Genomic DNA, 21,470 nt, shown 5'->3' with positions numbered 1-21,470 from the left:
GTCTTTAAAGCAATTACATTCAGCATCTTGCATTGGTGTTTTGATGTCCAGACAGAGGGATGTCCCTCTTAATGGAATAACTGGGTGTGTCTTTGCTGGAGCCTTCACCAAATCATGGCCAGGTTCAAGTCTCAGACCGACAGGGTGAAGGTGGCTGGACTGTTGCTCATGACCTTGACCCATGTTATCTAGGCCCTTTGTGCCCTGCTTGCCTCCCTCATAGAGTCCAAGCATATATTTAGGTGGGATGGGATGGGTCTAGGGTGTTGGGAGCATCAGAACAGAGAAGCATGAGAACACTGCCGTGGTTCTGAATGTGCCCTGAGATAAGTTGTACAAACCTTGTTTTGTAGTTTGGGAAACTGGGCTGTAAAGGAGGCAGAGGAGGTTCTTCAGGGCACTGTGTAGCATTGCCTTGGGTTGGACTAAAGCTGTTTCTTTAAGCTTGTCTTTTTATATATGATTGATTTGTTTCTTTTGTTTGTGTGATGTGTGCATGTCTCTCTCTCCTCCCTCCCCCTGCCTCCACACCTCTCTCTCTCTCTCTCTCTCTCTCTCTCTCTCTCTCTCTCTCTCTCTCTCTCTCTCTCGTGTGTGTGTGTGTGTGTGTGTGTGTGTGTGTGTGTGTGTGTGTGTGTAAACCAGAGACATCCTCAGATGATATCCCTTAGATATCATCTACTTTTTCTTTTTAAGAAAGGTCCTCCCAGTTCCAGTGGACCAGGCTGGTTGGTCAGTAAGCCCTGTCTACCTCCTCAGGGATTATAAGTATATCAATCACACCTGGGGCTTTTTTTTTTTTTTTTTACATGAGTTCTGAGGACTGAACTCAGGTCCTTGTGCTTCAGTGGGCCATCACCCCAACACGATAAATACATCTTTAAGCATTAACTTTGATGGATCTAATTTTGTTTCTAGTGTAGCTTCTTTTATTTCAAAAAGCTAGATTTTCCAAAATGACCCAAACTAGTTTTCGTAATTTTTAAAATTGATGCGAACATTTTCCCCAGAAAGAGTTCTTTTGTTCTTGGGGAAATGGAGCACACCATGTACAAAATGAGTGTGGGTTCGAAGCTGTTAACCGTGAGGTAGTGTGTGCATATTGCATGGCACATAGTAAACACTCAGTGAAGTGCAGCTGTTAATCACATATGTGTCTGTTATTGTTCAGCCAAGCCCCGCAGAGACGCCTGTGAACTGAGCCTTCCAGCGGACGTGTCTTTGGTAATACTGAGAACACACGTGCCTGATTCCCAAGCTTGATGTTTTGACATCAAGGCCATAATCCGTTAGGAAGTATCCCAGACCACAGTAATTGATTGGAAAGGAAGCTTGTTTCACTTGCTCATTTACTTAGGGTTAGCGGATGATTTGGTGTGTTACGCCTTTTCTGCTGGAGAAAAGTCGGTGTTAAAAGTAACATGCTTGCAGGACTGTGCTTCAAATAAAATCAGAGTCTGTAAAAGCAATTTAAGTGTAAAATTTGCTTAGAAGAAGAAGCTGCCCAAGTCAGTTGTGCCTCTCATTTCAGACAGATACTGGCAGGGTGCTAGCCACTCGGAAGCCCCTTGGAAGGTGACATGCGGGGAGAATGGTACAAATACACCCAGCTGTGCTAGTTAAGGAAGGACGCTTCCTGTTCCCTGGACTAGGCAGGTGTGGATTTAAGGACACACTGAGACATTTGCCACCATCCCTTCATTGGTGAAGCAGGAAACAGGGCGACGATTAAACGGGCCAGTGTTTGTCCACTTGCGGTAAGTTAGAGGCCACCGGTACATTTGTGATGTAGCTGAGTTGAGTATAGACACACGGTACCCACCGTTTACGTGAAAACTGTAGAGCGGAAAAGGAGTTTGTCACGATGGATGCTAACTTTTCATCCAAGCCCGGGATGCTGGCTTTGCCGGTGTCCTACTTTGCAGCTCTATCCCTGTTCCTGTGCTCTGGAACCCTGTTGACAATTTACACGTTTTACTATTCTCTCATCCATTTCAGATTTCCAGTTTTTCTCTTCGGAAAGCCCCTCTGTGCTTTTACATCGGAGGCCCCCTTTCCTTTTCTTTGGGTAGCACCCTGTCCTTATCCATCATGGCTCTTCTGACTTTCCCCGAAGCCAAGCACGTCTTCTCACGTCTCTGCGATGCTGTGCGCTCAGTCCTGTCTTTAGCCTGCCTCCTTACTGCCTGCCTTTCTCTTCCTCATCCTTGGTCCTGGTACTCAGCCTTGCTAGAACTAGCCTCTAGGATGTCCCCGCTCGTTTGCCATCTGTGAGCCATGCAACACCCTAATGCTGGAGTGGAGCTGTCTTGGTTTTTCGAGACAGGGTTTCTCTGTGCAGTTTGGTGCCTTTCCTGGAACTCACTCTGTATCCCAGGTTGGCCTTGAACTCACAGAGATCCACCTGGCTCTGCCTCTAGAGTACTGGGATTAAAGGCATGTGCCACCACCACTTGGCTGGAGTGGAGCTTTTTTAACATGTCACTTGGCCATCTTCTGTTGAAATGCTCCATGGAGTCTCCCTTGCATACAGGATAACTGCAAGCCCTTTGAACACAGGCCACAATGTGGCTACACCCCTGCCTTTGCACTCTGCCCTATTGAGTTTTCTTTCCTCTCTACTTCCCAAGCACTCTAAGGGTTCACCCCTACCCATCCTGCACTGGACCTTGCCTCCCTCCAGTACTTCATCAGCCAATCCTGGGGCTGCCTAGCCAGTGCCCAGACCTTACAGTAGAAGGAACATGTGAAGCAGACGCAAGCAGAGTATTGTGTCCCTTGGAAATTTTTGTATCATCAAAACAAAACACAACTGGTTTAAGCAACAGTAATAGACTTCTTTGGTTCATGTATCCAGAAAATATGCAAGGCTAGATCCAATGTTTCACAAGGGTCACCTGGTGCCTCATTTCTCCCCATCTTCCCCATGCACCTTTGATGCCCATCACGAGCTCCCTACCTCTCCTGCTAACTCTCTTGGATAAGGCTCGTGAACTTCTTTCCGGGGCTCCCCGAGTAAACATCATTTTATATCTACTTTGCCCAGGTTGGGCCACATGTTATCTCTCAACTCATTACTTTGGTCAAGGAAAATGAGCTTTGCTACTTACTTAATTTAGTCAGAGCTTCTAGAGCAGTGGTTCTCAACCTTCCAAATGTTGCGACCCTTTAATACAGTTCCTCATGCTATGGTGACCCCCCCCCAACCATAAAAGTATTTTCATTGCTACTTCATAACTGTAATTCTGCTACTGTTGTGAATCGTAATGCAAATGTCTGTGTTTTCCAATGGTCTTAGGTGACCCCTGTGAAAGGTCGTTCGACCCCCAGATTGAGAACCGTTTAGAGGCTAAGGGCTGTGTTGGTTCCATCAGAAGTTGCCGTCATTTATAACAGGGGAGCCATGCGGACCCTCCTCAGAGGAAGCCCAGCGTCCCACCCTTTGCTGTTGAATACATTGAAGAGCCCTCCTGTGTCCCATGCCTTTTCACACTGCATTTTACACCGAGTGAAGTCCTTTATCCCCAGAGCTGGCATGGCCTCTGCCATGTCAATCTTTACTAAAGTGTGTGTGATTGAATAAAAGAAACCCATTTCGTGTGCTTTAATCCCAAATGTGCCCTTGTCTTCACCCTTGGCAGAAGATTTTTGCCTTCACAGTAACCGAATTTATAGAGCCACCGTGAATAACTTCAGTTTGACTTTTTAAAAATGTCCCTTTCACTTGTACTAGGGGCAAGTCTTCCTCCTCTTCCTCCTCCTCGCCATCATTGGCAACCTCCCCTTGCTTGTATTTTCATTCAGCCCCCTTCTCTCAGCCTCTCATGTCACCTTTCTGGCATACTTGCTGTGGTTTGAGATATGGTTTCTTGGTGTGTTCCCCAAAGGTTCATGGCTTGAAAGCTTGGTCCTTGGCATGTCAGTATGTAGAGAAGAGGAGACTTTTAAAAGGTAGAACCAACTGGGAAGTCATTAGGTCATCAGGGATGCTGTGCTCACAGGAGATAACGTGTGTTCAGGGTGGTGTGGCCATATACAGGATGCCATCTGCAAGAGGGATTACTTTACCTCTTAGGGGACCTCGGGTCCTACAGGAGTGGGTTATTATAAAGAGTTATCCTGGCCCTGAGTCCCTCTGGCTTTCTGTCTCACCATGTATTCTATTCTGCACATGCTCTAGCCACTGTTAGCATCCTACAGGAGTGGGTTATTATAAAGAGTTATCCTGGCCCTGAGTCCCTCTGGCTTTCTGTCTCACCATGTATTCTATTCTGCACATGCTCTAGCCACTGTTAGCATCCACCATGAGGCCAGAGGTGTTCTCACTTGGATCCCCAGCCTCCCGAACTGTGAGCTGCACAAACCCCTATGGTTAAGAATTACTCCCCTGAATGTATTTTGTTGTAGCAATGGAAAATGTTCTAACATCCTCTTTTTTTTTTCCACAATGGATATAGGTGGAGAAATGGTACTGGATGATGTGTTTGTCTGTGTGTGTTGTGTGTGTGTGTGTGTGTGTGTGTGTGTGTGTTATGGAAGGGTGTGTGTAAGCCTGTGCATGTGAGCTGAGGCCAGAGAGGACATCGGGTATCCTGCTCTATCACCATGCTTACCCCTTGAAACAGGGTCTCTCATTGAGCCTGGAGCTGGGCTGGCAGCCAGTGAGTCCCAGTGATTCTGCTGTCTCCACCCCCAACCGTGTTGGGGTTAGGGGGTATGTGTGTGCCTACACCTGGCTCCTTAGGTGAATACTGGGAATCCAAACTCAGGTTCTTGTGCTTACGTAGCAAGTGTTGATGCCACAGCGAGCAGGCTCCCATCCCTCAGCTTACTTTTCAGCTCTTATCTGATGGGCTCACTCCTCTGGCCAGTTGCTAGTCTCCTGTGGACTTTTCCCACGGCAATGCTTGGTAACCTGTCCAGACAGCCAGTTGGCTTTGTAATTGTAGACAGAAAAAGAGAAATAGATCCTTCAAGAAGTGAGGGGCTGCTTTGGGACCCTGTGCTTGCCTCCGTTCCCTTTGGATTTCACAGGTGTGCTCTAGGTCAACGTGTACGTGTTTAAACTTTTCTACAACGATCTCCTACTTTTTTCGGCTTTACTTTCTTCACGCAGAAAACTGTTCGTTTCTGGGGCAGTTTCCTGAAGCTTTCAAGGGTTAGGAACCTATTTTGCCTTCTGCTCAGGTTCAGAAGGAAGTACTGTGTGAGATGCAGTTCTGTGACACAAGCCTTTCTGTCCTCTGCCTTCAGACCTTGGTGACAGAGTCAGGAAGGAGAGCTGACCTCTGGGTGACCCCACCCCGGGCTGCTGTGCCACCGTGTTTGGCAGTGAGCATCCTGCTGTAGAAAGGTGCCACAGTGACCATTAGAGTGGCAGAGGTCTTTCTCCTGTGCCAGTTCCTGCCCACACAGGAAATAACATCACAGCTTAGCTCTCACTACCTCAATGACAGCCTAGGAAATGAATGTTCCCTAAAGGAAAAGAAAATCTCTTAAGGTAAAGGGCTTATGTAAACTAGTAGTCTTTAAAGGGATTTAAAATAACTAACCTCTAATAAACAATTGCTGCAAACGGTTTTTCCCCTCTCTCCGGCTCTCCAGGGGTGGTGCTCAGGCACTGGCAGTTTTAAAAGCTCCCCGGGTGACATTAATTGTGTAGTGAGGTTTCAGAATCCCTGCTTCAGCCAAGTCAACCAGTGCTCAGAACTTCCCCTTGAGCAGAATGATCTCATCCCTGTCGTTTTCTCTCCCCGTTAGCATGCACGCATCCGGGTTAGACTGTGCAATCCCGCACCTGCTGAGACCTCTTTGTTCATTGCAAGTCTGGGTCTGTTTCCCTGAGTAGCTTTTAAATAGGTCTCATTTTGTTTTGTCCTCCACCTCATACGCCCCCATGTACGGCCTGGTATGGCCGCTGCCGTGCACATCCTGGCTTTTGGAACTCTCCCTAAATGCATAGGGAGAGAGAGAGAGAGAGCAGCTAGCACGGGTCATAACCCTCAGTGACAAGATGAAAATTCTGGGACTAAGGGACGAGAGTAGCAGGGACCACAGGGACGTGCACCTCCTTCTTTCTGGAAGGTTCTAGGAGGTAGTTTGTTCCGGTCATTGCTGTTTTGTTTGTTTTCAGGGTTTGGGAGAAGCAAGCTGCACAGTCTTCAGTTCCCCAACTCCGTCTTGGAGGAGTTCCCTGGACATGAATTTGGTGGCCTTGGCCCTGCTTCTCTTTGTGATAGTGACAGAAGCTCATATTCCTCTTTACTGCCCACTTGGCCGCTGGAGCAAGAGGCCCAGATGCAGCCTTATAACGTAGGAACCTGGCACAAGCTGTGAGATAAAGGCGTGGGGACAGTTCAAGGGACAATCTGCAGGAGGCGCTCTCTGACACGTTTCCCTTCCAGGTGCCTTATCCATCGTGTTCTCGGACTTGAACTTCCAGGTTCTGACACTGTCTGCTCAATCATCTCGTTGCGATAGAAAGTGCTGTCTGTGACCCACCAAATCTTTCCGTGTCAGCCCCCCTCAGTTTCCTTTGCTTTGAAGAGACCCTGGTACTGCTAGCGTGGGACCTCCTTCATGCTTCTCCATGGGACTGTGTCAGGTCCATCTCACCTGCTTCTTCCGACTCTTCTCTCTTACCTGCCCACCCCACCCCAGGCTTATGGCTCTCTGTACCATCGTATGTGCTGAGGATTCCACGGTCCGTCTCTAGTTCCAGCCCCTTTCTTGAACCCAGATTCATCCATCCATCTGCCTGTGCAGACACTTCAGTATGACAGCCCCATATGGACAGTCTTGATGTCACACATTGATGCCGAGCTTCTCTTCCATCAGACTCTGTGTACCTAGGGCCCCCAATTTTGACTCCTCTGTACATTTCCTTTTATGGCCCACATCCAGCTCTTTCGTACAGTGTAGACGCATTCTTCATATATAAGTACCTCATGCCTCTTCATTGCCAGTTCTACACAGTCTTCTCTCACTTAGACCATGTCTGTAGCTTTCTAAATCATAGTATTAAATAAAGCCTTCAAACAAGCTTGAGCATTTTAATAAATACTTGTTCATCCTTTCCTCTACCATCCCCAATATCCCCCATCTAATTTATGTGTATATGGGGGGATAATTTTAGAATTATAGAAGATGATAGTTCAGAGAATTCCTGTCTATCCTCTTTCCAGCTTCCTCAAATGCCAACATAGCATGGTACATAACCTTAATATAGTTGTCAGGACTGGGAAAGTCACACTGGTGCTTCACTGAAAACTCAACCACGAGCCAGGCGGTGGTGGCACACGCCTTTAATCCTAGCACTTAGGAGGCAGAGGTAGGTGGATCTCTGTGGGTTCGAAGCCAGCCTGGTCTACAGAGTGAAATCTAAGACAGACACCAAAACTACACAGAGAAACCCTGTCTCAAAAAACCAAACGAAACCAAACTAAACCAAACCAAAAACAAAAAATCAACCACAGACATAAGTTTGTTCTTTGGTTTTTGAAGACAGGGTCTCACTGCATAGCCCTGACTGGCCTGGAACTCATAGAGATTCACCTGCCTCTGTCTCCCAAGTGCTGGGATTAAATGCTTGGTGACTTCGTCCTGTGCCCTGTTCAACTGTGTTTTTATCACTAGGCTGTGAACTAACGTACTTTTCTTGATCCAGGATCCAAGCCAAGATTCTACAATACATGTAGCCATCCTGCTTCATTAGTGTTCTCTGATCTCTGATGGTTTCTTTTCCATTCCCTTACGTTTTTCTGAGCTTTGTTTTACAGGCATGAGGATAGCTCTCTCTTTATGAGTGCATGTTGCTTTTTCATAAGGACAATGGAGTTGATTTAGGGAATTTTAGGAAGACAACCAAAGTGTGAAGTGACCTTATCCTCAATCAGAGGGTGCTTGATGTCAGCACGGCCTGCCCCTGTGATGCTGAATGATTGTTTGGTCAAGGAGGTGTGTGCCGGATGCTCCTGGGAGGGAGTCACTAGAGTCATTAAGTCCAGCCCCCCTCAAGGGAAGGTGAATTGAGTGCTGACACTTGGTGGAGCGGGTAGTCTACAACACTACTTGGATCCCTGAATATCTCCATTTACTAGTATGGCATCAATTTACTGATCTCTTAAAAGAATAGTTCAGAAATTTTCTAAATACGTGTGGGGTGTTTAGTGGTGTTACTTTGTGTGTAGATAGCTGCCCAATACTTAAACGCTATAAATGTTTTTTTTTTCAATTACACCCGTGAGAACTTCTTAGACATATATAACATTGCAGTTTGCTGTCTTCATGAACACAGCAAGCCATTCCCCCGCCCCACCCCCATTGGAGGCTGCAGTTGGCTGGTACGGGCTTACACTCACTCACTGGACTTCTCCTGTTATCTTGAATTCTGCATGGCTTCTCTTCTTAAATTTGAGGAAATTTTGGTATACTCAGTCTGTCAGCCTTTTCTCTGTCTCTGTCTCTCTCTCTCTCTCTCTCTCTCTCTCTTTTTGAAATAGGGGTTTTGCTGTAGTCCAGTGTGGATCAAGACATCCTCATGCCCCATCCTCCTATCCTTCTTAGTGCTGGGGTTATGTGTACGCACACTGTGCATGGCCACTCTCAGTCTTATCAAGAGATCTCAAGACAAGTCAAGTCTCAGAAAAGATTATTTATACTTCATACTCATTTTCACCATAACTATTTAAAATTCTTAGAAAGGGAATAAGGAACAGATGGAAAAAATAGTGATAACTAGCATTCTAAAATATGCTAAGCCACTGAGAACAAGTGTGGTGGTTCATGGCCTACAATCCCAGCACTTGAGAGGCTGAGCAGGAGGATTGCCAGCCTGGGCTACAACCTTAGACCCTATCTCAAAACAAATCAACCAAATGAACAGACAAAAAACAAGCCTGAACAAAGTCACTGTGTAATCGGTATCCACAAAAATAATTTTTTTAGAACTTTAATCTTTTAAAATATGTTCTTAATCTGGAAATAATTAATAAACATATTTAGTTGAGATAGATGCTTCTTGCCCCTTCATTTCCTTTATATCTCACTTTCTCCCACTTCCAGTTCTTGCTTAATACAGCTTTTAACACATATTCCCTATATACCAAATTCTAGCTTTGGTTTATGGCCTGGGCCAATACCACACATCTTATCTAATTTTCTAAGTATGTATTAGTGACCTTATCCTGACATTAAGGAAATCAAATGAAGACACATACATGGAGTACCATGGGGGCTTAGGCAGCAAAATGCCTTGATGCTGTTCATTTATGTCCGACCTGTGCTGATTTATTAGCACGTAGACTTCATACATTAGGGCAGTAGCTGCTCCCTGCTCAGCCTGCAATTGCTGACCCCTCTGGTATTTGCAGACTCGGGCAGCTACTGTTCACAAGGTCTTGGCCAAGGCACATTCATTTCTCTCACTTTATTACCATCACATCTGATTCCAATTTGCTACCAAATTGAGTTTCCCATCCTGAGCCTGACATTCAAGCTGACAGGTGGATTAGCTCCTTCAGTTCAGTTAGCATGGTGGCTTCAGGTCAGCTGACAGTGGCCTATGAAATGTCCCCCGTTCCTCATGTTGGAAGCTCAGGCTCCATCCTGTGGAGCAGGGGAGCTGTGTGAGCCACTGTAACCTTTCTGCTTATTTAGAACTCGTAATTCCAGGCCCATTGGAAAGGCTTCTGATTAAAAACAGGGTCGGTTCTTATCCCCTTATCTTGCTATTTCAGCAGCTTTTTCCAAGAGCAAAACAGCCAGTTTATGATCGGGTCATTTCAGGGAATATGGTTGCTTGAACTATGGTTACCCACTTGGCCCTTTTCCTTCTTCCGTCTTCCAAGTCTTCTATTGCATATGTAGTTGATATACCATCTGATTTATTACCTGCTTGCTCTTACTAATAATGATCCTCTGGTATCATCTATGCCATCTGATAAGTTTCTGCCACTCCATTGGTGACTTGCTGGGCTCTAGGCCTTTTGCTGTACGAGGAATCTCAGTTCTTTCCTCGGAGACACAATCTGATGACGTATGACTTTTAGAGAGTCCTGTGAGAGGGGGGGAAAAAAAAAAGCCCAAATACAAAACTAATTTCTAGTGTTTGCTTAATCAACGATTCATATACAGAAAGTTGCTCATTGGTTTTCTGTGTGCATTTCAGCCCCCGAGGAGACTCTCCTGGTTAAAGACACTGGTGGTCATTGGTTAATGAAGGGGCATTTCCCTTTCAGAAACAAGAAGCCAGCGTTAGCAAACGCTATAATTTCTTGGGGGATAATCAAGGATTTAATGGGGGAAAAATGTAAAAACAAACAGAAATCGTTGGCTGTGTGGGAGGAGGGTGCTTCGTTCCTCAAAGTACCAGAGATATGTATGGTAACTCCATATGGACCCACCTTCATGTTTAAAGCCCACGTCACATGTCTTCCCTTGCCTCTCCTCTGCTCTTAAGGCCGTTTTCTGTAAGCTGTGCTAGAGTAATTGCACTGTTTAGAAGTGATGTCTGAGGCCCTTGTCCTTGACAAACATCCAGGAGCCAATAAAAATAGAGGACAGACAAGGTGAGTGTGAAGCCAGAGGAAATACCTTTGCAAAGAGAATGCTGGAGCTTCTGGAAGACGCCAAATAAATGAGAATTCTGAGAATGAATGACCAGATTTAGACTCTTCTAAATTTGTAGTGTACTGAATTTTGAGTTTAAGTCAGCTGCTGACTCACGGTTTCCTATTCTTTAATTATTGCTATCAAGTAATCCTCCTTCAGGACTGGGGCCTCTAGACCCTCTGTGGTGGGTGGAAGTGCTTCTGGGTCAGGATTTTGTGTGTGGTTTGCTTGCTTACTTGCCTGCTACTTTTTTTTCTCTCTCTATGATTCTGTAGATAATGATCTTAATTTGAGATAAGTGTGAGAGCATACTTTAGAAGTATCAACACTCTGGTAATTGTGGCTGTCTGGCTACCTTTTAGAGGTTCATTAACCTACTTTTCAATACCTAAGTAATAAATGCCATTTGTTTTGAGAAGTAATTCCAGAAGAAAACCCTTTGCAGGCTCTCTTTAAAATAACAAAGTGTAATATTTGGTATGCATAGTATTTTGCCGGAATTTGTTTCCTTGGAGGGTAAGTTGGCCTGATTTAATAATCTGATTTGATTGCCCTTTTCATTTCATCTTTCATTTAATTATAATCCTCTGAAATTTCTCCTGCTTCTATATATTTCTTGTCTTGGTAGGTCCCCCCCCCCCCCCCCCCCGGTTCTTCCGACCTTTGCTCAGTCATAAGACAATAATACTCCGCTCAGTATTTTACTCAAGTTGCTTTTTGAAGGTCCAATGATTTTATGCTTCATAATCAGATACACTGTTTATAGTATAAACTGCCCCTTCAGACCTCTTTTCTTGTGTAACAAGAGCAGTGTTGGGAGGGATCTGGCATAAAATTATGTCATCAAAGTCTTTAGTGTCTTGAGAGGGCCAACTCAAGTCTGATAAAGAATGTCCAAATGTGTAACTTGGCATCCTGATGACTTCAACTGGTGCAGCATCTCCCATGTGTGTTTTCTCTTTTCTTTTGCAGAAGGAGCTGAGCCTCCCCCGAAGAGGAAGCCTGTAAGTAGAAGGACTCACTTTCCTCACTCTCTTTTTGTCTGCTTTGTAATGTGATCATTATCTGAATTGTTGGGCCTTGATGGCGATTAAAAAATTAATGATGAGCTACCGAATCAACAAAACAAAACAACATGAATTTATTTGTAAAAGTTAAAGAGTAATGTAGTGATCTCATTATAATTTGCTGGATCAGTTTGTGGGCATTGCAAATTCAAATGCTTAATAAGTCCTAGGAGAATCTTAAGTTTTAAAAATGCTATTATATAGCCAAGAAAAAAGAAAGTGATTTAATCTGCAGATAATGCAAGGTAACCTTAACCAGGAGTTAATGATTGACCATGTATTCTGAAAATCTATGGTTGTTCTTTATATTACGGATTTTTTGTACTTGAATGGATGAAGTCTTTGAGTTAACTACACTTCCTGCTGTTAGAGCCAGGTCTTATTGAAAGAGTACATGTAGCCGGGCGGTGGTGGAGCACACCTTTAATCCCAGCACTACGGAGGCAGAGGCAGGTGGATCTCTGTGAGTTCGAGGCCAGCCTGGTCTACAGAGCAAGTTCCAGGAAAGGCGCAAAGCTACACAGAGAAACCCTGTCTCGAAAAACCAAAAAAAAAAAAAAAAAAAAGAAGAAGAAATAAAGAAAGGATACATGTAACGTTCTTGTATTCAAATAATAGATGTGCAGACCTTGACTTGATTCTTGGTAGTGTGTCTCCACTTTAAGTCAATTATATACTTGCACAAAACATAGTTGTATTCATTTGCCATTTCTAGAGTGAAATTGTCCTATAATACTTCATTCACTACCTGTAGGGTACCTCTCTTACTGTGAGCAGCACTATATAAGGGCTGAATTTGAACTCTTTGGATTTTTCTGGTTGGTTTGTGTTGAAGAAGTCTATGGTACAGTTCCACTTAAAATTTTTTAATTTTTAAGATATTTAAGAATATAAGATATAAGGAATATTTAAAATAAGGTTCGCTAATCCCACTGTGGAGTAATAAAAACTATAGGGTGACTACTGTCATCTTTTGGGTGAATTTTTTTTTTTAAATGCCAGTCTTTGTATCTAGGAACCTAAACAGCATCATGTGCAAACATTTTATTTGCTTTTTAGTGAAATCAATTTCACTAATTTATTTATCTGTGTAGCCCTGGCTGTCCTAGAACTTGCTCTGTAGACCACTTTGTTTCCATTTTATTTCTTTTCCTTTTTCTTTTTGAAACAAGGTTAGACTGCCAGGTGGACAACGAATCATTTTTCCTGCAAAATTTTCCTCAGCTCTCCCTGCTCCTCCCCTCACTTCCTGGCTGGAGGTTAATGGCTTGGGTCCTTCGTTAGGAAGTACCCTTGGGATTAAATGCTTTCTTTTTCTGTGTCATGGTTACATGCCTGTTCCCAAAACTCAAACTTTTGCTATTTCTCTTCGTAATGAGAAACCAGAGGTGAGAAAAGTAGAAAAACTATGTGAGATCTCTTCGTAGACAAACAATCTTATTTTCTCTATACTTTTTATTTAGTTCTTAAACACCCTGGATTTTTCTCCTATTACTTTATTTGAAAAACCTTAGAACTTTGGTCAGATTTCCTTTGGGACTTTATAGTAATTCTCCTTAGATTTGTTAGTCTATATTTCCAGTAACTACCAGAAGCTCATACAAATTATGAAATTGAATCCATTCTGTCTATGTCAGATCTATATATTACTTTCACAGTGAAGTCTCAGTTCTGTTAATGTTTAGCTCGTGGCCCTGAATGATGTAAAAGCACATGATAGAGAAAGAAAATATATATCTCTTCACTTGAGAAAACGGAATCATTAAAAATAAAAAAGAGATAGTGAAATAAGTGTATTTGGAGCCCGTCCTGGGAATTATCGCCAAGTCCCCTCTCTAATAAAAATTGGTTGATTTATTGGTGGTAGAATGAAGCATGGCGGACAAGTCAACACAAAGCTACCTATTTCAGTGAATTTTGTGAAAATATTTCCAAATGAGTCAACCCCCCAAATCAACACAATTTTACATTTGCTGCAGTTACCCTCAAAGAATTAACAGTGCCTCATGTGGTGTTCAGAACCCCATGGCCCTCAGTATCCTCGGTGGATGCCACACCGAGGGCCAGTAATTAATGATTCTGTGCGTGCATGGTCCTTCATGACACCGAGAAAAAGAGATGCTTTTAAAAATAGTACCAGGTTCATTTTCAGAGGAAGCTAATGAAGGCGGACAGCATAGCCTTGTTAGGTGCTGGTTTTGGTCTTGTCACAGGCCATGATTGTTCTACCAGCATCCCCTCACCTTGTTTACTGCAGAAATGCCTCCTAGGGATGCTTTCAACTCCCTTGCTCTTCTGCAGGAAGACTGGGTCCTCCCCAACCCCCACCCCTCCTGCTGTTGGGGTGAGTCCCTCACTTTCCATGTTAGCAAACTGTGCAGGCCTCAGCATAGGCCTTAGGGTCCCTGCTCCCAAAGCCACAGACTGAACTTGTCAGAAGGGGCTATGCCCTTAGTTTGATGTGTCTGCTGCTTCTAATTTGTGTATCTTGAAGGTTTTACTTTAAAATTGCATTTCCATCACTTTGAAACTGATAGGATTTGTTAGCTTTATTTGTAATTTTTGAGTGTTGTTTTGAATAAGCTAAAAAATAACTTTCATCTATGCAGTCCTAGAAACATACATATGCTACATTTAAAAATAAAATTTTCATAAATAAAAGACAGAAAATACGCTTTCTCGTCATTGGGAGATTATAAAAGCAAATGGTATTTTCTAGAAAATATAATTCTGATCTCCTCTAATATTTTGCTTGCAATCATTTCGATGAGAGCTAACATGAAGACTATGTGGCCTTATATAAAGTTTTAAAGGTGGAAGAGATGATTAAGACCTTTATTCTCCAGTGCAAAGAGCAAGAGGCAGGAAAAGCAGGGAGCTACCTTCTAGGCAAGATGTTACTAGATAAAAAGTGACCTCTGCTAAGTTTCCCCTGAGGCTTTCCAGTACTCTAATCTTCTTTAAGGCCTCGAATCTTATCTCTGCTCCAGACTGCTGTATTAGGTGGATTTGAGTTTCTCTTTTCAATTCAATGAAGGCTTTGGTTCCCTGATTCTCAGAGCAGTTCTTTCCTCCCATTTCCTTGGAACTTAAGTTACCACACTCTATTTCCTTCTCACCCAGCAGTCTATCAAAATCATGCTGTTGGAAGAACTATGCAAAGGAGTACTATATAGCAGGTTAAATATTGAGACAAATACTGTGATGAACAAGTCCCAGAGAGAAGGCAGCATTTACATTATAAAATGTAAAAGTATACAACAGATTTCTGCTCTTTTTGTTAACCCTGAAATTTGCCAGAGACAAACCAGTTCCACCATTTTGGCCAAATTAAAGCAAGTTTTTATTAAAATGTTAAATATTGACCAAGATGGACTTTGGTCAGGACTATCACTTGGAAACTTTCCAGCGGGGGGGGGGGGGGGGGGGGGGGGGCACTTATATGGACAAAACCCGTAGGCCATGGTACTTTCCCATGAGGCTTTGTTGTTATTTTCCAAGAACTCCCAGCATTCCAGAAAGTTACCTGGTCTTTGGGCAGGTGGGGCTTATAGGTTACATAGGGTCTAACATAGAACTACAACTCCCAGCATTCCAGGAAGCAGGAAGTTATCTGGTCTTTGGGCAGGTGGGGCTTATAGGTTACATAGGGTCTAACATTTCTAAACACACTTAACCATAGAAGTGTAAGGCATGCATGGGAAGCAGCTTTGTATGAAAAGTTGCTATTATAGGAAATGACAGAGATGGAGTTCATGTGGCTCTTAGAGGGAGCTTCATGTATCACTAATGTGGCTGTGCTGGTAAGTATGTAAGTACTTACATTATATCTTCTATGACAACATTCCTGATTGGGTGAAAGTGCAATTCAAACTTTTAATCAAGCCTTTGCCCAGGGTTAGAAATAACTTATGTAGATATTATATTTAAAAAATCTTTTTCAAGGGCTGGATAGATGGCTCAGAGGTTAAGAGCACTGACTGCTCTTCCAGAGGTCCTGAGTTCAATTCCCAGCAACCACATGGTGGCTCACAACCATCTGTAATGAGATCTGGTGCCCTCTCTGGTGTGCAGGCATACATGCAGAAATAAATAAATCTTTAAAAAAAACTTTTTCAAATATGAGGATGTGTCATAACTGTTTTTTGTTTCTTGGTGGTGTTTTGATCTCTTGCTGAAGATCGCCCCAAATGAGTCCAGTTTTATAATACTTGTAAGTTCCCTATGTCGGACACTATTGGCTAATGCCAGAACATACACTGAATTGTGCAGATAGGTTTCAGGGCTCTTAAAATCGCTTTTGATATGCTGCCTGAAGGCAGGTAGGGAGAAAAATGAGATCATTGCATTTCTGGCGATGAATTATAACTCTGAGCTTCAGAACTTGACTCTGGCTGTTCTTCCTGCCCAGAGAATGCCTGATTCAGTAATGTTTCCAATGTTGCTGTTTGTGGAATAGACACACGCCTACCTCCCCTTAGTCAGGCAGCCTTCTGCTGGGGGTCTGTAGCCCCTGTCACCAAACCTGTCTGCTAGGACAGAGATCCTGTGGCTGAATGGCAGAGTCCCTGTCCTTGGTGTCATAAATTCAGCCTGGGACACACAGACTCTCTTGACATGATTTTTATTTGGCTGGTCACCATCTCTGCATTAGTATTGCTGGTCTCCTATTGAGGCCTTGCCTGACATTTTTAAATAGAACGCTGTCCCAGAGGAGTTTGTTTCCAGACAAAGAAAGTGGAAAAAGTGAAAAAGGCAAAGATATGAACTGATGGATAGTTAGGAACAAAGGCCAGGCATCCCTGGCAGTTGCCGCTGATTTTTAAAGGCTCCCTTTGTGTTTTGTTAATTGCCTAAATAAAGCTCCCTAGGATAGAGGCTTTTTTTTTTCTCTATCTCACTCTCTCTCTTGGAGTTCCCTAGAGTGCCTCTGTAGTGTTTATGCCCTGGAGAGAGGAGCAGGAAATTGGCTGGTGCCAGCTCTTCCCACCTCCTCCCCTCCAGCTTTTTTAACGGGCTTTCAGAGTTCTCCACAAAACCAAAGAAATTGTACTCTCTATTCTTAGCCGTAGAGTCTCCCTGCTATTTAACATGGCCTTCTCTGCCTTGTCTAATTATGAGCTTTGCCATGTTTGTGCATGGAGCCCTGTGGGCCTGGGAATCTGTGAAATCATGGCAGTTACCAGTTTATTTTTGTAGAAACAATGAATGATACTTGGATGGTTTCTCAGCTTCATAGTCTTTGGCCGCAAAAGCGTTAGAGATGCCTTTTAGGGGTACCCAGCAGTAGGAACCTGAAGTAGGAGCAGCTCCAAATGTACATGGCAGCTCTAGGAAGAGTGTGTACACGCTGAGGAATGGCTCCTGGGAGTCAGTTGTGGTACCTTGTTCCATTTTGATCCCTGGGTCTAGCGCCGACACTGGCATCTTCATCAACTTCCATTTCTTCTCCATTCACCTTGTCCTTTCAATTTTCTGAAAGGAGCTGTGGCCCACTAATGCTGGCCATGGTAGACATACATATATTAGGATCTAACTAGTCCTGTAGGAAGCCCAGCTCCTAACCTATGTGTAAAGCAGTGCCCATCTCCATCACACCTACTCTGATGCTACACTTCTTAGAACCAGAAATTGATTCATGTGAACCTTGAACATATTTTCCCTTTGGTACTTTACTTACATGTACCTACCTTTGACTATAGCAGAAGTCTCACTAATGGGAGCCTTCTGGTGAGCTGGCCATGTGACTGATGTTTTAGATTAAAAACTTGGACTCTGGCTGCCTCAACATGCTCGGTTTGGCCACCCAGCCCCATATGCCAATTGAAGAGGCAAGTAATTGTAAGAAGTAGAAAGGATGTTTTCAATGTAGCCATATTGGAAACATAAACATAAAAGGGGCCCATTGACCCCCAAGTGAAGCACGATCCTAATTAGTCTTAACAATAAAAACCCAGAGTCAGATATCCAAGGTGAAAGCTGAAAGATCAGAGAAGCAGAGCCGCCAGCCACCAGTAACTTCTTACCTCTAAAGAAATCTCAGACCAAAGGGGGTGATCCTGTCTCTAGGAATTCTCAGACTGAATGGGCACTGAGATCCTGTCTCCACCTCCCTGGTGCTGGGACTAAAAGTGTGAGCCACCACCAACTGGTTCTGTTTCTCTTTTAGACTGGTTCAATCTAGTGTATCCCAGGGTGGCCTTGAACTCCTGATCTTCCAGCTTCCTCCTCCCAAGTGCTGGGATTAAAGGTGTGTGCCACCACTGCCTGGCCTCTATGGTTAACTAGTGGCTAACTCTGCCCTCTGATCTCCAGGCAAGCTTTATTTGTCAAAACACAAACGAAATATCATGCAACTCCCAAGTTATTCCTAGGAGTCAAGTTCATTGTTCTTTTCATGTAAATCTCTCTGAGCATGCTACACATCATGGCATCCTACATCTCTGATACCTCTATTAAGATCCTAGTCACCTAGAAACACCCAGAGTGGGCCAAAGGGAGCCTCTTTCTCTTGAGAGTCCAGAAATACCTCCTGTTAGTGAACCTCTAAGGGGGTGTTGCTACAGCCATCAGATTTTTCAGCCTTCATCAATTCAGCCATCATAGACAAATATGCTAATGCATAATATGGCATGTGAGAACATACTGATTTAAGATGTATCCTCAGATAGTCAACATACATTTACAAAGGAATAGTCAGCTAGAATTCTCACTAGTGAGCCCCAAGACAGTACAAACGTAGTATTTCCATGATTATATAATTTATGGTATAGATCGTATAGACACACTTGTTTTTCTGTGTACCTAAACATCCCCTGGGAATTTCTAACACACAAATTATACAATTCAAGGTCTCTTGTCACATCAGGAGATTCCTACATAATTCAGAAGAGTTCCTGATTTGCTCAACTGACCTCCCAAAGATAAGGAACCCGACTTGCTGTCAGATAACTAGCAAATTCAGATTGTTGAAAAAGAGCCCCAACAGCTCCAAAGAACCTCTAAACTGACTAATAAAGGGAAGGGCAAGAATGGGGATCCACAGGCTGGGTGAGCAGCTCCTGGTCTACCTATCAAAGCATGGCCAGCTTGGTCATGGTCTCACTTCCCCTCTGCCAGGCGGCCTCACAACCTCCAACTCTTGAGGGGAGCAGTCTTCCTCCTACAAGATGAGTGCTTCTTCCCCAGTGTGTGCCCTCACCTGTGGGTGAGGTGTTGCCCTGTGCCATGAGCCATAGTGAAGGAGACAGACACAAAACAAAGCACAACTGTCAGGCTTTTCCTATACGCTTAGTTACCCTATCACTTACCTTTTAGCAAAAGGGGCCAGAGGCCAGTCTACCAGAGGTTTGAGGTGTTGAAAAACAGTTGCTATATGAACAAATGAATACATGCACAAGAGGCAAATACACTTACTCCACTTCTTCCTAGCTGTTGGCCTTACATAGGCAGAGCCAAGAGTATCGTATCCAGGCATGGTGTGGGAAATGAGAGTAATCCACAGAGAGATTGCTGTCAAAGAGTGCTTAGGACCTTCAAAGCAGAGAGAAGCCGGGGTGGAGCTGAGATGTTGGACTTGAGACTACAGTGTGTCTTACAGCAATTGCATTTGGGTTGCCTGCACTGGATCAGGACATTTCTGAGCTTGGAATTCCTCATCCTGAGGCAAGCAAGGCAGTGACCTTCTCAGTCTCTGAATAGGCTTGGGGGGAATGCAATTGGTATGTATAGTTCCGTGTACTTTTTTAAGTCTTTTTTTAAAAGACTTAAACTCAGAACATAATGCCTTGCCTGGCTGTTTTGCAAAGTAGTTTAGGTAAAATGAGGTTATTTCCAGGATGGAGGGAGAGGGAATCTCCTTGGTTTTGTAATAGATGTGAAACAGACTTGTGAGATCTTCAGCAAGATGAAGGTAACATTTCCGGAAAGAGAAGAAAGGGGCTTAATTCAAGCAAACTAAGGGACATATACACCACATTTAGCTATGTGTTAAAAGACATTTGTTTTCTTCGCAGCGCTCTCCAACCCTCCCACCCCCACAAATATTGAATTCAGAGTACCTACTGTCAGAGCCAAATAGAAGTCCAATGTCATGTTGAATGTTAGAAATCCAAAAACAAAACGAAGAAAAAATTGAGTGTTGCATCTGAATTAGCATTTAAAGTGGCATGTTTATATAAAAAGGGAGCGGGTGGTGTAATCTATCCTAGAGTAAAGAGAGGAATTGGGGCTGTGGAGAATGTCAGTTGCGTTTATATATTCATCGAGCAGCCAGCATGGCATTTGGCATGCGTTTGCAGTCCTCCTTCTCAGGCATGAGTTTGTCTGCAGTGGGGAGAGAGGAGGCTGGGCGAACAGAGCAGTGGGGGGGATGGGAGGGTGCTTCCCAGTGGGTGGGTGCTTCCCTGTGGAAATTCGAGGAAGACCTTCCTTCTGCTCCAGGGGAGAGGGTTGGGTTATCTTGGGAAGGTTTAGGATCCCCAAAATCTATGTGTACTTCTAAACATGGAGATTAGAATTTGTGTGTGTGTGTGTGTGTGTGTGTGTGTGTGTGTGTGTGTGTGTGTTGTGGGAGAGCAGGAGACCAATGCTTAAGAGATATTCAGAACACCATTTCCAGCTGAGAACTACCTTTTTGCATGAAGCGGAGTTTGAAATGTCATACTTACTAAAATAACTTTAGCAAATTGGAGTCGAATAATTGTTTTCCATAGGTGATTCATTTTCAGCTTATACAGTGTGACCACAGGGGCTGGAAACAGACAGATACCTCCTCTGGCCTGTTGATCTGTAGGAAATCTCGGGATAAGGCTTTGGAGCACTGCCTGGATTTGAATTCCGTCTCAGCCAATTAACCAGCTCCGGGATCTCCAAACGTTACTTAACGTCTGCGCATCTTAGTTTCTCATCCAGAAGAGGGAAATATTACTCTATCCTGGAATTGTCCAGAGGGTTAAATTAATAATTGTAAAATGTTTGTGATTGTGCCTGGCATACGTATGTACTGTGTATCTGTTAAGTATTAGGAAATAGGACATACCATTTGTTTGTAACCTGATGGATTAACCAGAAATCCACCAGATAGGCAACAGAAGTAATCTTTTTTCCTTCTTTTAAAAGTTTTTTAAAAGATTTACTTATTTTATTAATGGGTGTGAGTGTTTTGCATGCATGCATGTGTGTACATCATGTACATGCCTGGTGTCCATGGAGGACGGAAGAGGGTATCAGATTCCCTGGAACAGGGGTTACAGATGGTTGTGAACATTTGTGTGGGTGCTGGGAACTGAGCCCAGGGCCTCTCTAAGAGCACTGAGTGCTCTTAACCAACTCTCCAGCCCTGAGGAAGTACTCCTAAAGCCGAATGATTTTAGTAGCATTTTCTAGTGTTATTTTGTTGCATTATCTGAGGGGTGTGGAAGGGGCAGGTGGCCTTGTGGCTTTGGGTAGGACTTACACTGTACACTGAGCACTGCAATGGCCAACCCTGATAACCAGAGGGTTCTGCCTCTACAGAGGAGACACAGACAGTCATTATATCACCATGACTTGCGTGCACAAGATCCCCATGCCCCTTTCCCAGAATAATCCATTCTCCCTCAGCATAGTGGAAGGTCAGTTTTTGGAATGGTGATTTGGGACAAGTAAGTGTTGAAGAACATGGAAAAATGTAGTCATAGGATTTCAAAGCAGGGAGAATCCTTAAGGAAAACTTTATTTAAACTTTCTTTCTTCAATCAGTGAGGAATTAGCAACTAAGAAGGAATGGGACCTATTGGGCTCAACTAGTAC

General features: G+C 43.7%; 1 protein-coding gene across 9 annotated transcripts in view; it reads left to right on the top strand.

Moving 5' to 3' along the window:
• The window catches only part of Mast4 (microtubule associated serine/threonine kinase family member 4), a 590,473-nt gene that overhangs the window by 300,952 nt on the left and 268,051 nt on the right, over positions 1 to 21,470 (top strand). For all 9 annotated transcript variants that reach the window (XM_052743383.1, XM_052743380.1, XM_052743379.1 and 6 more), the window contains one exon: positions 11,584 to 11,615. In XM_052743383.1, the coding sequence (XP_052599343.1) occupies positions 11,584 to 11,615 (32 nt within the window). The remainder of the gene's footprint in view (positions 1 to 11,583; positions 11,616 to 21,470) is intronic.

Source organism: Peromyscus californicus, unplaced genomic scaffold, assembly GCF_007827085.1.
Source record: "Peromyscus californicus insignis strain IS unplaced genomic scaffold, ASM782708v3 Scaffold_18__1_contigs__length_77618521, whole genome shotgun sequence".
Taxonomy (NCBI): Eukaryota; Metazoa; Chordata; class Mammalia; order Rodentia; family Cricetidae; genus Peromyscus; species Peromyscus californicus.
This window is presented reverse-complemented; position numbering and strand designations above follow the sequence as displayed.